General features: G+C 53.0%; 1 protein-coding gene across 1 annotated transcript in view; it reads right to left on the bottom strand.

Moving 5' to 3' along the window:
* Positions 1-15,789, bottom strand: part of CUX2 (cut like homeobox 2) — a gene marked incomplete at its 5' end in the record, with an annotated part of 322,096 nt that overhangs the window by 26,436 nt on the left and 279,871 nt on the right. Inside the window, 5 exons of the mRNA XM_017895882.1 lie at positions 1,561-1,720; positions 3,303-4,066; positions 11,973-12,074; positions 13,501-14,142; positions 15,606-15,705. Of these exons, the coding sequence (XP_017751371.1) occupies positions 1,561-1,720; positions 3,303-4,066; positions 11,973-12,074; positions 13,501-14,142; positions 15,606-15,705 (1,768 nt within the window). The remainder of the gene's footprint in view (positions 1-1,560; positions 1,721-3,302; positions 4,067-11,972; positions 12,075-13,500; positions 14,143-15,605; positions 15,706-15,789) is intronic.

A 15,789-nucleotide genomic window follows, 5' to 3' on the forward strand; every position in this document is an offset into this window, starting at 1 on the left:
CCCCACCACCACACTATAAACAACCAACCCCTCCCCACCACACTATAGAACAAAACCAACCCCTCCCCACCACCACGCTATAAACAACCAACCCCTCCCCCACCACACTATAAAACAAAAAAAGGATGGAAGTCTTTTGTGAGGTAGGCTCTTGGTAGGCACATTTGGGGACCCTAGGGGGCAGGGAGCCTGATGGCCCACAGCCCGGGGTGCTCATCCTAGCTCTGTCACTCACTGGATGGTGGCCTTGGGCAAGTCACTGCACCACCGTGCCTCTGGATTTCCTCATCTGTGAAATGGGAATGATAAACAGTCCCTTTGGGGGAGACTGACATGAAGATTACAGGACAAAGCACTTTGACCACTTGGTGCTATGTGTGATAAGTGGCAGTAGTTATTCGCATGGATGCTTTTTTTTTTTTTTGAGATGGAGTCTCCCTCTGTTGCCCAGGCTGGAGTGCAGTGGTGCGATCTCAGCTCACTACAAGCTCCGCCTCCTGGATTCACACCATTCTCCTGCCTCAGCCTCCCGAGTAGCTGGGACTACAGGCCCCACCACCAAGCCCAGATAATTTTTTTATTTTTATTTTTTGTATTTTTAGTAGAGATGGGGTTTCACCGAGTTAGCCAGGATGGTCTCAATCTCCTGACCTTGTGATCCGCCTGCCTAAGCCTCCCAAAGTGCTGGGATTACAGGCATGAGGCATCGCACCTGGCCAGCATGGCTGCTTTTAATCCTCGTTACAGCCTTATGGAGAGGAGTTTTAAAATCAAACATTGTATTTATAAACTATTAAAAACATATAGAAATATACAGAAAACAATACATAAGTCCTCTCCTCCCTTCCACCCATCACTGTAATCGATACTGACACTTCACCCCCGTCACTTCCAATCTCCTTTCTTGTTTTAAAGAAATAGGAAAGGGCCAGGTGCGGTGGCTCACGCATGTAATGCCAGCACTTTGGGAGGCTGAGGGAGGAGGATCACCTGAGGTCAGGAGTTCAAGACCAGCCTGACCAACATGGAGAAACCCCGTTTCTACTAACAATACAAAATTAGCAGGGCATGGTGGCGCATGCCTGTAATCCCATCTACTCAGGAGGCGAAGGCAGGAGAATTGCTTGAACCCAGGAGGCAGAGGTTGCAGTGAGCTGAGATCATGTCATTGCACTCTAGCCTGGGCAACAGAGCAAGACTCTGTCTCAAAAAAAAAGAATAGGAAAGGACCAGAGCAGACAAAGTCACCACTCCTGCCTTTTCCCGGCCCCCTCCCTGCCCAGTGCAACCTCCCTCCCCAGCTGGGGGGCTGCCTCCTTATACATTTCATTTTTTTTTTTTTTTGGGACGGAGTCTCACACTGTTGCCTGGGCTGGAGTGCAATGGCGAGGATCTCGGCTCATTGCAACCTCCACCTCCAGGGTCATGAGATTCTCCTGCTTCAGTCTCCTAAGCAGCTGGGATTTCAGGCACGCGCCACCATCCCCAGCTAATTTTTTGTATTTTTAGTAGAGACGGGGTTTCACCAGCACCCCCTGAGATGCTCCTGCCCACACTCACCCTGGGAGGCACCAGGCTGCTGGCCCACCGCCTGGCCGAGCTGGTCGGAGAGCCACAGCTGCATGCGGATGAAGGGCTCCCGCCCCTTCTGCGTCAGCTTGCTCCATGGCTTCGGCCGGGACAGCATGTCGCTCACACTGCCCTGTGACAGGCCCAGCACCTGCGAGGGATGGAGCGGGGGAGGGGGGGTAGGTCAGCAGGCCCTTGGGACATGGGTCTGGCCCTCCCACCTTTTTTTTTTTTTGAGACATAGTCTTGCAAGATGTCAGCTCACTGCAAACTCCGCCTCCCAGGTTCAAGTGATTCTCTTGCCTCAGCCTCCTAAGTAGCTGGGACTTGTACCAGGCTGGTGCATGCCTGGCCAATTTTTGTATTTTTAGTAGAGATGGGGTTTTGCCATGTTGGCCAGGCTGGTTTCAAACCCTTGACCTCAAAGGACCCACCCAACTCCACCTCCCACAGTGTTGGGATTATAGGCATGAGCCACCATGCCCAGCCTCCCCTCCCTTCCCCTCTGTCAGAGTCCAGGCGGCCTTCATTTGTTCCTCATAGGTGCCTGCCATGTGCCTCTGCTGTGCCCTTCCCCTCCGGTACCCTCCCTGATGTCCCTACACGTAAAAATCCTTCAGTGCCCCATCCTCCAGGAAGCCTTCCCTGACCTCCCACTTAAGTCATTTCTCCCTCCTCCGAGCTGGCCCTTTGCCTATTCCCTATTTAAGAGGTGACACTTAAAACTGGCATTGCAGGGGCACCAACCAATCAGGACGCACTGAGGTCACCTGGCTGGGGTGAGCCTTACTTAACCCTTTATTTTTAAAATTTTATTTATTTTTGCCAGGGGGATGAGGTCTTGTTCTGTTGTCCAGGCTGGAGTGCACTGGTGTGATCATGACTCACTGTAGCCTCAACCACCTGGGTTCAAGCAGTTCTCCCACCTCAGCCTCCTGAATAGCTGTGCACCACCACACTCGGTTAATTTTTTTTTTTTTTAATTTTGTAGAGATGGAGGTCTTGCTACATTGCTCAGGCTGGTCCCGAACGCCCCCCCTACTTTTTTTTTTTTTTTTTTAGATGGAGCATCCTTCTGTCACCCAGGCTGGAGTGCAGCAGCGAGATCTTGGCTTGCTGCAACCCCTGCCTCCTGTATTCAAGTGATGTTCCTGCCTCAGCCTCCCAAGTAGCCAGGATTATACAGGCGCAGGCCACCATGCCCAGCTAATTTTTGTATTTTTAGGGTTTCACCATGTTGGCCAGGATGGTCTTGATCTCTTGATCTCAAGATCCGCCCACCTCAGCCTCCCAAAGTGCTGGGATTACAGGTGTGAGCCACTGCGCCCGGCTTAATTTTTGCATTTTTTAGTAGAGACGGGGTTTCACCACGTTGGCCAGGCTGATCTCAAACTTCTGGGCTCAAGACATCTTTCCACCTCCATCTCCCAAAGTGCGACTTGGTGAGCCACCAAGTCCTGCCACATAACCCTTTAGTGGCTGGACCTCAGGCGATCTGGAGGGGCCTGGAGGAGGGGAGTTAAGTGGCTGTTTACTAGCCAGGATGGAAGCATTACCAGGTTTTAACAACAATGGAGCAGAACGGTGACCCTCCTTCTTGCGGGGCCCAGGGACAGGACTCAGGAATGGAGGGCCTAGGGCCCTGGGGTCCCGTCGGCCTGCTTGGGTGGGGATCCTGCTTCTCAGACATCTCCTCCCAGAGCCCAGACACTGGGCGCCCGTCCTGCACTCACCTTCTCCCCGAAGATCCTCTGGCAGATGCCGTTCTTGGCCAGCTTCTCCTTGACCTGGCGGGTGAGCTCCAGCGTGTCTACCTCACGGTACATGTACAGCTCGTACTGCTCGGGAGTCAGCGGCGGCACCGTGGGCTTCAGGGTGCGCGGCACGTAGGCCGGGTAGTAGGGCAGCCGCGCGCCCGCCTCGGCCGTCGCACCCTCAGCCTTGAGCTCGCCCGCCCTGGGGGGCTCGTCCTCCGCACCTGCCGCCGCCTCGTCCTCGGGGGGCACCGGGGCCTCATCCCCGCGGGGCCAGGTGCGGCCATTGGGCTGGCCAGAGTAGCCGGAGGAGGAGGAGGAGGACAGTGAGGGCGACACGGAGGCGTAGGGGCGGCTGAGCAGGCCGCGGTCGGAGGCCCAGTGGTGGTCGAAGTAGCCGGCGTCGCCAATCTCGGACTTGACCTTGCGGATGATGCTCTGCACGAAGGCGGCGGGCGACAGGACCGGGAGTGGCGCCTGCACGGGGCCCCCGCCGCCCTCCTCCTGCTTCACCAAGGCCGGGGCCCCGTTCTGGCTCGCGGTGGCCAGCGACGGCCGCTCCGGAGGCGAGGGGGCCACCGAGCGGCCCCTGGGCGCCGCCTCCATCTCCAGCAAGGCCTGTTGCTGCGCCTGCATCTCACGGCGTGCCTGCTCCAGGATGCTCTTAATGGCGTCCTCCGAGGTGCTGGCGGGGCCCGCGCCATTGGCAATGCTCAGTGGGGCCGCCGAGGTCTTGGGCTCGCCTGCAGGGAGGGGACAGGACGGCCCGAGGCCCAGGGTCAGGGCATGGCGTGCAGGGGATGATGTTCATAGCATCCCTGTTGATGCCAGCAGGGTGTCCAGACAACCGCTGTGTCCAGCAACTGGGGATTGGCTAAGTAAATCATGATCCCTCCCTGTGGCAGAATATTAGGCAGCCGCCAAAAATTCGGTTGACTGTGAGGTTTTGGCATATGCAGAGAACATACTCATGGGGATAATGCAATGTAAGAACACACCTGACTTCTGTTTTGTTTTGTTTTGAGATGGAGTCTCACCCTGTCACCCAGGATGAGGATGGAGTGCAATGGCACGATCTCAGCTCACTGCAACCTCTGCCTCCCCAGTTCCAGCAATTCTCCTACCTCAGCCTCCCCAGTAGCTGGGATTATAGGCGCGCACCACCACGCCCAGCCATTTAGCTTTAGTAGAGAGGGGGTTTTGCCATGTTGGCCAGGCTGGTCTCTAACTCCTGAGCTCAAGTGATCCACCCCTCAGCCTCCCAAAGTGCTGGGATTACAGGCATGAGCCACCGTGCCCGGCCTGACCTGACTTTTACATAGGCCATGATCCAACCATGCAAATGTTTAAAGACAAAGAAAACACGAAGGCACAGAAAAGTGGCTTGTTCACTTGTTCTGTTTTTAAAAAAATTCTTTAAAAATATTTCCTTCCTTCGCCGTTTCCCTTCCCTTCCTTCCTTCCTTTCATAGAGATGGGTCTTGCCATGTTGCCCAGGCTGGTTTCAAACTCCTAGCTTCAAGTGATTCTCCTGCCTGGGCCTCCCAAAGTGCTGGGACTGCAGACATGTGCCACCATGCGCAGCTAATTTTTGTATTTTTTGTAGAGACAGGGGTTTGCTATATTGCCCAGGCTGGTCTCAAACTCCTGGACTCAAGCGATCTGCCCTCCTCAGCCTGCCAAAGTGTAGGGATTACAGGCATGAGCCACTGTGCCCAGCCCTTCACTTGTTCCAATAGCAACGAATCCAAATGCCCACACAGAGAATGGATCAAAAAATAGTGGGATGGGCCAGGCACAGTGGCTCACACTGGTAATCCCAGCACTTTGGGAGGCTGAGGCAGTCAAATTGTCTGAATTTAGGAGTTCGAGACCAGCCTGGGCAACATGGCAAAACGCAGTCTCTGCAAAAAATACAAAAATTAGCCGGGCGTGGTGGCTCACACCTGTACCTCAGGGTCTGAGTTGGGAGGATTGCTTGAGCCTGTGAGGTCGAGGCTGCAGTGAACCAAGACTGCATCACTACACTCTGACCCAGGTGATAGAGTGAGGCATCCATCTCTAGAAAAAAAAAAAAAAAAATAGTGGGATGATCACACAATGGAACACTATACAGCAGTGAAAAGTAAGTCCTCATGCAAAATCACAACATGAATCTTTTTTTTTTTTTTTTTTTTTTAAAGAGATGCAGTCGTCGGGTCACGGTGCCTCACGCCTGTAATCCAGCACTTGGAGCCGAGGCGGGGTATCACGAGGTCAGGAGATCGAACCATCTGTGATACACGGTTTTGAAACCCCGTCTTACTAAAAATACAAAAAAATTAGCTGTGGCTATGAGTGGTGGGTGCCTCTATCCCAACTCTCGGCGAGCGATGAGGCAGAGAATGGGGCACTGTGAACCGGGAGGCAACGGAGCTTGCAGTGGAGCGGAGATCGCGCCACTGTACTCCAGCCTGGGAGACAGTGAGACTCCGTCTCAAAAAAAAGAAAAAAAAAAAAAAGAGATGCGGTCTTGCTATGTTGCCCAGGCTGGAGTGCAGTGGCTCAATCTCAGGTGCGATCATAGCTCTCTGTGGTCTCAAACTCTTGGGTTTAAGTGGTTTTCCTGTCTCAGCCTCCCGAGGAGCTAGGACTACAGGTGTGAGCTACTACTGTTCCCTTTGTGTGAAACCTAATAACATACTATTGAGTGAAAAAAGCAGGTCCAGGCTGGGAGCAGTGGCTTATGGCTATAATACCAGCACTTTGGGAGGTTGAGACAGGAGGATTACTGGAGCCCAGGAGCTCAAGACCAGCCTAGGCAACAAAATGAGACCCTGACTCTACAAAAAAGTAAAAAAAAAAAAAAAAAAACTTAGCCAGGCATGGTGATGTATGCCTGCGGTCCCAGCTGAGGCAGGAGGATCACTTGATCCTGGGAGGTCGAGGCGGCAGTGAGCCATGTTTGCACCACTACACTCCAGCCTGGGCAACAGAGGGAGAGCCTGTCTCAAACAACAACAAAAACAAGTCCAATAAGATGGCATTCAGTATCACATGTTTTCTTTTTTTTTTAACTGAGTCTTGTTCTGTCACCCAGGCTGGAGTGCAGTGGCATGATCTCGGCTCACCTCAACTTCTGCCTCCTGGGTTCAAGCAGTTCTCTTGCCTCAGCCTCCCAAGTAGCTGGGATTACAGGCACTCACCACCAGGCCTGGCTAATTTTTTTTTTTTTTTGTATTTTTAGTAGAGAAGGGGTTTCACCATGTTAGCCAGGCTGGTCTCAAACTCTTGAGCTCAAATGATCTGCCCGCCTTGGCCTCCTAAAGTGCTAGAATTATAGGCGTGAGCCACCGCACCTGGCCGGTATCACGTATTTTCTATCAAGTTCCATAACAAACAACATAAACAATATATGATTTAGTGAAAAATATTTTCTACAAATGGCAAACACAAAGGAACAACAGGACAAAAATTTAGGATGAAAGACATCTCTGGGAAAGGAAGGCAGGGGTGGGATGGGGGAGGAAAATGCCGGATGTCAGTTATTGGGAATTTTCTAAATCTTGGGTTGGGCAATACGTTCCCAGAGGTTCATTCTGTCATTTACATGAATGAATGAATAAACGCATGAATATACACACACGTTATATGCACATATATATGCACATGTGTACACACATACATACACACACACACACCCGGGAGAAGGCCATGCAGGCAGCAGCCCTATGAGTGTGCCATGAACCAAGGATAATAGATGGATCTGTGCCCTGAGGAATGACAATTAACCAGTAAATGAAAAGGTGCTTCCCTCTGCCCTCGGAGTAGCGTTCCCGACACTGGAGTCTCTCCAGCTCTGTAGAAAGCCAGATCAATGTAACCCCTTCTTCATTATCTCTGTGTAGTTTTCATCCTAGTGGGTCCTCTTAGACCCATTAAAAATAATTTTCATTGCTTTTCCAATTAAAAAGTAATATAGCAATGGAACATTATTTTGTCATAAAAAGGAATGAAGCACTGACAGGGGCTACAACAGGAATGAGCCTTACAAACATGGGGCTGAGTGGAAGAGGCCAGATGCGAGGTAGCACACATGATATGATTCCATTTACACAAAATGTGCAGAACAGGTCAATCCACAGAAACAGGATGCAGATCAGTGGTTACCAGGGGCTGGGGGGACAGTGGAATGGAGAAGCACTGCTTAATGGGTATAGGGTTTCCTTCTGGGGTGATGAACATGTGTGAACTGGAGAGAGATGATGGTTGCATAACACTGTACTAAATACTACTGAACTGTACACTTTAAAATGGTTAGTTTTGGCCTGGTGTGGTGGTTCATGTCTGTAATTCCAGCACGTTGGGAGACTGAGGCAGGCAGATCACTTGAGGTCAGGAATTTGCGACCAGTCTGGCTAATGTGGTGAAACCCTGTCTCTACTAAAAATACAAAAATTAGCTGGGCGTGGTGGTGCGCACCTGTAATCCCAGCTACTCAGGAGGCTGAGGCAGGAGAATTGCTTGAACCTGGGAGGTGGAGGGTGGAGGTTGCAGTGAGCCAAGATCACACCACTGCACTCCATCCAGGCTGTGTGACAGAGCAAGAGACTCTGTCTCAAAAGAAAAANCGCTCTGTTGCCCAGGCTGGAGTGCAGTGGCGCATCTCAGCTCACTGCAAGCTCCGCCTCCTGGGTTCACGCCATTCTCCTGCCCCAGCCTCCCAAGTAGCTGGGACTACAGGCGCCTGCCACCATGCCTGGCTAATTTTCTTTGTATTTTTAGTAGAGACAGGGTTTCACCGGGTTAGCCAGGATGGTCTTGATCTCCTGACCTCGTGATCCGCCTGCCTTGGCCTCCCAAAGTGCTGGGATTACAGGCGTGAGCCACCACGCCTGGCCCAGTCTGTTTTCTAGACTACATGCATCGCATGATCGTACTCGATATGTGGAAGTGTAGTCTGGTTTGTCCCCATTTAGTATCAACATGAGTGTTTTTCTTTCTTTCTTTTTTTCTTTTTTGGAGACAGGGTCTTGGTATGTTGCTCAGGCTGGTCTCAAATTCCTGGGCTCAAGTGATCTTCCTGCCTCAGCCTCTCAAGTAGTTGAGACTACATGCATGTGCCACTATACCCGGCTAAACATTTTTTTTTTTCTTTTCTGAGACTGAGTCTTGCTCTGTCGCCCAGGCTGGAGTGCAATGGCACGATCTTGGCTCACTGCAACCTCTGCTTCCCAGGTTCAAGTGATTCTCCTGCCTCAGCCTACTGAGTAGCTGGGATTACAGGTTCCTACCACCATGCCCGGCTAATTTTTGTATTTTTAGTAGAGACAGGGTTTTACCATGTGGGCCAGGCTGGTCTCCAACTCCTGACCTCAAGTGATCCATCTGTCTTGGCCTTCCAAAGTGTTGGGATTACAGGTGTGAGCCACCGTGCCTGGCCCCATTTTTTCTTATCATTAAAAGTTCTACCTTTAAGGGCTGCACATGCCACTGAGGGGATATTATCTGCTTTACTTACCAGATCCCCCACTGCCGGACACTTAGGTTGTTTTGTTTCCAGTTTGTCACTCTTATGAATAATGTTGGGAATGGCTTATATATAAACCCCTGTCCCCATTCTGGACATTTCCTTCGAATCCTAGAAGCAGAACTCGTGATTGAGCAGTTAGTCACATTCATTTCCTCCCTGGCAGTGGCTAGTGTGCCCACTGCTTAGCATTCATTTTTTTTTTTTTTTTTTGCCAGGGGTTAGGGGCAATAACCTTTGTATTTTTCCTCTTGCTGAACTCCTCCTGGACACTGAATATAAGGCCACCAGCTGGCCCATGGATAGCAAATGTTTTCCTCTGCTGCGATGTTGTCTTTGACATTGCCCTGGTGCCTGCTTCTGACCCCCAGGAGAAAGTGCTGTATCAAGAGGTGGGAGACCTGGGGTTTCCCTCTGTCTCTGTGTAACTGAACTCATGTCTTCCCTCCCTGGCCTCAGTTGTCCTGTATGTTTAGTGGGAGACTTTGGCTAGTTATTTCTTTTTCTATTCTTTTTTTTTTTTTTTTTTAGACAGAATCTCACTCTGTCACCCAGGCTGGAGTGTAGTGATGAGATCTCGGCTCGCTACAAGTTCTACCTCCTGGGCTCCGGTGATCTACCTGCCTCAGCCTCTTGAGTAGCTGGGACCACAGGTGTGTGCCACCACACCTGGCTAATTTTTGTATTTTTAGAGGAGATGGGGTTTCTTTTTTTCCTTTTTTTTTAGACTGAGTTTTGCTCTTGTCGCGCAGGCTGGAGTGTAGTGGCAAGATCTTGGCTTACTGCAACCTTTGCCTCATAGGTTCAAGCAATTCTCTTGCCTCAGTCTCCAAATAGCTGGGGTTACAGGCACCTACCACCATGCCCAGCCAATTTTTGCATTTTTAGCAGAGACAGGGTTTCACCATGTTGTCCAGGCTGGTCTCAAACTCCTGACCTCAGGTGATCCGTCCGCCTCGGCCTCCCAGAGTGCTGGGATTACAGGCATGAGCCACCGTGCCCGGCTCTGGCTAGTTACTTCTCATGGTTCTTTTCACCTCCATATCATGTCTCATGTCTCACCCATATCTGAAACCTGTGTCTAGTCCACAGTAGGTGCTTAATAAATGTTTACTGTATGATTACATCCTTCTCTGTCTTGCATCTCTCTTGCTACTGGAACTGACCAAGAAGGAAATTAGGCTCAGAGGATTTTACAGGTGGGGCAGGGTAGCTGGGTAAGTCCCTTCTCCCCTCACCCCTCCCAGGGACCAGGCAGAGGGAGGGCCATTCATTGGGAAACATCTCGGCTCCTGGCGACAACTGGAGGGATTCAGGACACCTGCTTGGAGCAGCCACCAGGAGGCAGCAGACACCGCAAAAATGGAGGAGGGCTTTGAAGCCGGAGTCTAGGGTCTCAGTCAGCTACAGTCTAGGCTGTGCTGGGTGTGAGGATGGAACTCGGTCCCTGGCTGCAAGAAGCCCCCACAGCAGAGGGAGGGACAGCCACACCAGCAGAGTCGTTTGTGACAGCGCGGAACTGCAACAAGGAGGTAATAATGATAATATTTGCTGTATTTGCTGTAATGATGGCTGATCTTTCAGGATTATACCGACCTCATTTGATCTTCACACAACCCTGAGAAAGGAAAACTAATACAGTACCCCCCCGCCCCGCTTTTTTTTCTTTTTGAGATGGAGTTTCGCTCTTGTTGCCCAGGCTGGAGTGCAGTGGCGCGATCTAAGCTCACTGTAAGCTCCGCCTCCCGGGTTCAAGAGATTCTCCTGCCTCAGCCTCCCAAGTAGCTGGGGTTACAGGCATGCACCACCATGCCCAGCTAATTTTTTTGTATGTTTAGTAGTGATGGTGTTTTGCCACGTTGGGCAGACTTGTCTCGAACTCCTGACCTCAGGTGATCCGCCCACCACGGCCACCCACAGTCCCCATTCTAAAGATGAGAAGATGGGCCGGGCACGGTGGCTCACACCTGTAATCTCAACACTTTGGGAGGCTGAGGCAGGTGGATCACGAGGTCAGGAGTTCGAGAGCAGCCTGACCAACATGGTGAAACCCCGTCTCTACTAAAAATACAAAAAAAAAAAAAAAAAGAAAGCCAGGCATGGTGGCACGTGCCTGTGATCCCAACTACTCAGGAGGCTGAGGCAGGAGAATCGCTTGAACCCAGGAGGCAGAGGTTGCAGTGAGCCGAGACTGTGCCACTGCCCTCCAGCCTGGGTGACAGAGTGAGAACCCGTCTCAAAAAAATAAATAAATAAATAAAAGACGATGAAGGCACAAAGAGGCTAAGTAACTTGCCCAAGGTCACACAGTCAATAAACAGCAGAGCCAGAATTTGTGGCCAGTCCGGCTCCACTGCAGCAAGCAAGCAGGTCATTGTGGTGGGGGTGGAGGGAGGCGGGCGCAGTGTCCAATCCATCTTCTTGCAGGAGGTAACTTCTGAGTTGGGTCATAGGTATGAGCAGGAGTTGGCCAGGTGAAAGGCAGCTGGGGTAAGGACAGCATCAGAGGCACAGGGTGGGGTGCACGGCAGCTGGGCATGACTGAACAGTTCACGTGACAGGCATGGAGGGGCCTGAAGACTGTAGGGCCTGTAGGCCTTGTCAAGTCTTGGGATATTTTTTCTTTTTTTTTTTTTTTGACGGAGTCTTACTTTGTCACCTAGGCTGGAGCGCAGTGGTGTGATCTTGGCTCACTGCAACCTCCGTTTCCCAGGTTCAAGCAATTCTCCTGCCTCAGCTTCCTGAATAGCTGGGATTACAGGCATGTATCACCACGCCCAGGTAATTTTGTATTTTTAGTAGAGATGGGGTTGTACCATGTTGGCCAGGCTGGTCTCAAACTCCTGACTTCAGGTGATCAGCCCACCTTGGCCTCCCAAACTGCTGGGATTACAGGCATGAGCCACTGTGCCTGGCCGAGGGTTGAGATTTTATGTTGAGAGCCGTGGCAGGGTTCTGAGCGGTGCCACGACCACCCATGCACTCACAACCACCCATGCACTCAAGATGGGCTCCTCTGGCCTCTGGCGGTTCTGATCCACCTGGATTCTCTCTGGGGTGGACGAAGGTAGACAAGGCCTCACCTCCTGTTCACAGCTGGCCCCGGGCCCTCAGGCCTTGCTTGCAGGGGTCACACTCACCGCCTTTCTGCGACTCGATCTCCTTCTTGGCCTGCTCTAGAATGCTCTTGATGGCGTCGTCTGAGCCCGTCTCGGGTGTGCGGATTCTCGGGGTGATGCTGCCTGGGGAGGCAAGAAGGCATCTGTGGCAGGATCTGCATGTTGGGCTCAGTCTCTGGAGCCTGGTGGGGTGGGGGGCTGTCTCCTCCTCCCAGGAGAGTGAGGGTCAGACCATCAGTGAGATGGCAGAGTCACCACTTAGTCTGCATAACAAACTGTGGGCCTATGAGTGATTCTGGCTTGAAATAAGAATCATAATAACGAGGCCAGGCATGGTGGCTCATGCCCGTAATCCCAGCACTTTGGGAGGCCGAGGTGGGAGGACCACTTGAGGTCAGGAGTTTGAGGCTATCCTGGCCAACATGGTGAAACCCCGTCTCTACTAAAAATACAAAATTAGCCAAGCATGGTGGCGTGCACCTGTAATCCCAGCTACTCAGGAGGCTGAGGTAGGAGAATCGCTTGAACCCAGGAGGCAGTGGTTGTAGTGAGCCGAGATTGTGCCACTGCACTTCAGTCTGGGTGACAGAACCAGACTCTGTCTCAAAAAAAAAAAAAAAAAATAATAATAATAAAGAAATAGGGTGCGGTGGCTCATGCCTGTAATCCCAGCACTTTGGGAGGGCAAGGCGGGTGGATCACTTGAGGCCAGGAGTTTGAGACCAGCCTGACCAATATGGTGAAACCCTGTCTCTACTAAAAATGTAAAAATTAGCCAGACATGGTGGCATGCGACTGTAGTCCCAGTTACTAGGGAGGCTGAGACAGCAGAATTGCTTGAACCCAGGAGGTAGAGGTCGCAGTGAGCTGAGATTGTGCCACTGCACTCCAGCCGGGGTGACAGAGTGAGATTCCATCTCAAGGGGAAAAAAAAAAAAGAAATGATGACGACAATGACTATGGCAACCACCGCCCCTAACAGTTCTCAAGCAGCACTGTGTGCCAGGTGCTGTGGTCAGTGTTTGATGCCTGTTTAATCCTCATAGTGCCTCCTGGAGGCTGACAGATGCAGAAACCGGGGCACAGATGAAAGGAGTTGTCTGAGGTCACCCAGTGGATGAACAGCAGAGCTGGGACTCAAACTCAGGCATCTGTGAGGCCACAGCTAGGACCCTTCACACTGATTACCCAAAAAATCAAGTCTGGTAAGGCTGGCAGTCTTACAAATGTGTAAACTGAGGCTTGGAAGTGTTTGGTGAGTACCTGCCAGGGCAGCACCTGGAGACTTTTCCCACCACCCTTATCCTGAGTGTCCCAGGAAGGGCAGCCTGTCTCTGGCTAGGGCCAGGAAGGAGAGGGTGAGGATGTATTTCCTGCTTTTACAGGAGGAAACTGAGGCACAGAGAGGCAAAGTCACTGGCCCTGGGTCACAAAGCCAGGTGGTGGCAGAGCTGGGCTTTGAACCCAGAGCTCATGTCCTCAGCCCCCAGCCCTGATGCCCTGGACCTGGCGTGGTGGCCAGCAGGGACAGGCCCTCTTGGGCACTCACCTCGCTGCCGCACTTGGATGGTCCTGAGCGCCAGCACGTTCTGCTCATCCGATAGGAACTGCTTCATCTTGATGAAGGGCTCCTTGCCCTTCACCGTGAGCTTGCGCCAAGGCTTGGGCCGGGCTAGGATCTCGCTGACTGAGCCCTGCGATAGCCCCAGCACGTAATGCCCAAACACCCGCTGCCCAATGTTGTGTTTTAGCAGCTGCTCCTTCACCTGGAAGGCGATCTCTGCCGTGTCCAGCTGCTCCTCCTCTGCCCCAGGCCCTGCCGCTCCGCCCCCACCACCATCGGCAGGCTCAGGACCGCCTGGTGGCTCAGGGCCAGGGGCCGGGGTGGCAGGGGCTGTGGGGGGTTTGGCGCCGTAGAAGGCTGGGGGGAACACCAGCAGGCCGCCCGCCTCTCCCTTGAAGGCAGCCGGGGGCATCATCAATCTCTCCCCTGACGCCAGGCTGGGGAAGGGGGACAGCGAGAAAGTCCGAGGGCCATCAGGCCCCAAGCCGGGGCCAAGCAGGGGCTGCCCGGGGCTGGGAGACAAGGGGTCTTCAGGCCCTGGCGGAGGTGGGAGCTGCTGAGGGGAGGGGTAGGACTGCTCCGTGCCCAGTGAATCCTTGATGGAATCGTCCTCTGATGGGTCTTCCTCTAGAACACCCAGACAGACAGACAGATGGGGAAGACAATGATGAGGGGAGAGAGAGACAGGGAGAAAAAGAACCAGAGGGGGAGACAGAGAGACAGAGACAACGAGAAAGAGAGACACAGAGAGAAACCACATGAGAGGGACAGAGAGAGAGACAGCGCGAGACAGAGACCACATGTGAGAGAGACAGAGAGAGAGATAATGAGACAGACAGAGAGACCACATGTGAGAGAGAGAGAAAGAGACAAGGGACACAGAGAAACCACATGACAGAGAGGGGTGGGGAGAGAGGTTGGGGAGAGAGGGACGGGGAGAGAGGCGGGGTGGGGTGGGGGAGAGAGACAGAGACAGAGACATATATAGAGACAGAAAGTCAGAAATAGAGGAAGGAAGGAGGAGAAGGAGGGAAGGGTTTGGTGGGGAGGTGGGGGTGGGGAGCAGTGCTATAGGCGTCCAGCAGCTGGAAGTGCCGACCTTGGCTGTTTCTGCCCTACCCCTCCATTATCCAAGCCCCACTCTTCCAGGCCCGGTCCAAATGCCAGCTCTGGGGAGCGCCCCACCCCATCACCAAGAGCATCAGCTGAGAACGTGCCACGGGCCCAGCACCTCGGCCTGGGATGGGAAGTCAAACTCGCCACCACCTGCAGATGAGCCCTTGCTGGGCACCCACCCTGGAGCTGACTCACTAGACCTGCACCCACGAAGTGGGCCCCAAGGTCATACCCATTTTACGGATGAGGAAACAGAGGCAGCACAGAGTCCTGCCTGGGGTCACAAGGCTAAAAGGTCAGCGAGTGGCCGGGTGTGGTGGCTCACGCCTGTAATCTCAGCACTTTGGGAGGCCGAGGCAGGCAGATCACCTGAGGTCAGGAGTTTGAGACCAGCCTGGCCAACGTGATGAAACCCCGTCTCTACTAAAAACATAAAAATTAGCCAGGTGTGGTGGTGCATGCCTGCAATCCCAGCTACTTGGGAGGCCGAGGCAGGAAAATTGCTTGAACCCAGGAGGTGGAGGCTGCAGTGAGCTGAGATCGCACCACTGCACTCCAGCCTGGGCGACAGAGCGAGACTTGGTCTCAAAATGAAAAGGTCAGCAGGTAGCTGAGAGGGTGATCATGTCCACAGCCTCCCAGTGGTCGGCTGTGGGGGTGCAGTGAGAATGCCTGCTTGTCCACCTGTAACCTCTTCATGAAAGCCCCTGCAGCTCAAGAAGGCTCAGCAGGGAGTGGAGCCCTTTAGAGGGCCTTGGAAGGGCCCAAGCCAGCTGTGTGACCCCAACTGTCACGTGGGTGCGTGTAGATGCCCTGCAGGACACGCACACAGCAGCTGCCAAATCAATGCACACCTGTTGTTCTGTCGCTCTCCTGCCTGCATGGAAGGCAGTGGTCCTTGGGCATGAGAAGGCCAGAGACCCACAGGCAGTCCCCGCCCCAGCCCTCAGCCCCAGAGTATCCTCCTCCCCTACCAGGGCTGGCCAGGAGGCTGGGCTTCTCCAGAAGGAATTTCTGCGCAGGGAAGAAGGCCTCCTTTGCAATAAGCAGTGAGTCTTCAGGCTTGGCCATGCCCTAGGAGACAAGAGGCAGGTTGAGAGGGCACCTGGTGGGTGGAAGGCTCACTGGGACAGCCCGTCCTGCAGGGATGGTGGCAGG

Source organism: Rhinopithecus bieti, unplaced genomic scaffold (assembly GCF_001698545.2).
Source record: "Rhinopithecus bieti isolate Rb0 unplaced genomic scaffold, ASM169854v2 scaffold_947, whole genome shotgun sequence".
Classification (NCBI taxonomy): domain Eukaryota; kingdom Metazoa; phylum Chordata; class Mammalia; order Primates; family Cercopithecidae; genus Rhinopithecus; species Rhinopithecus bieti.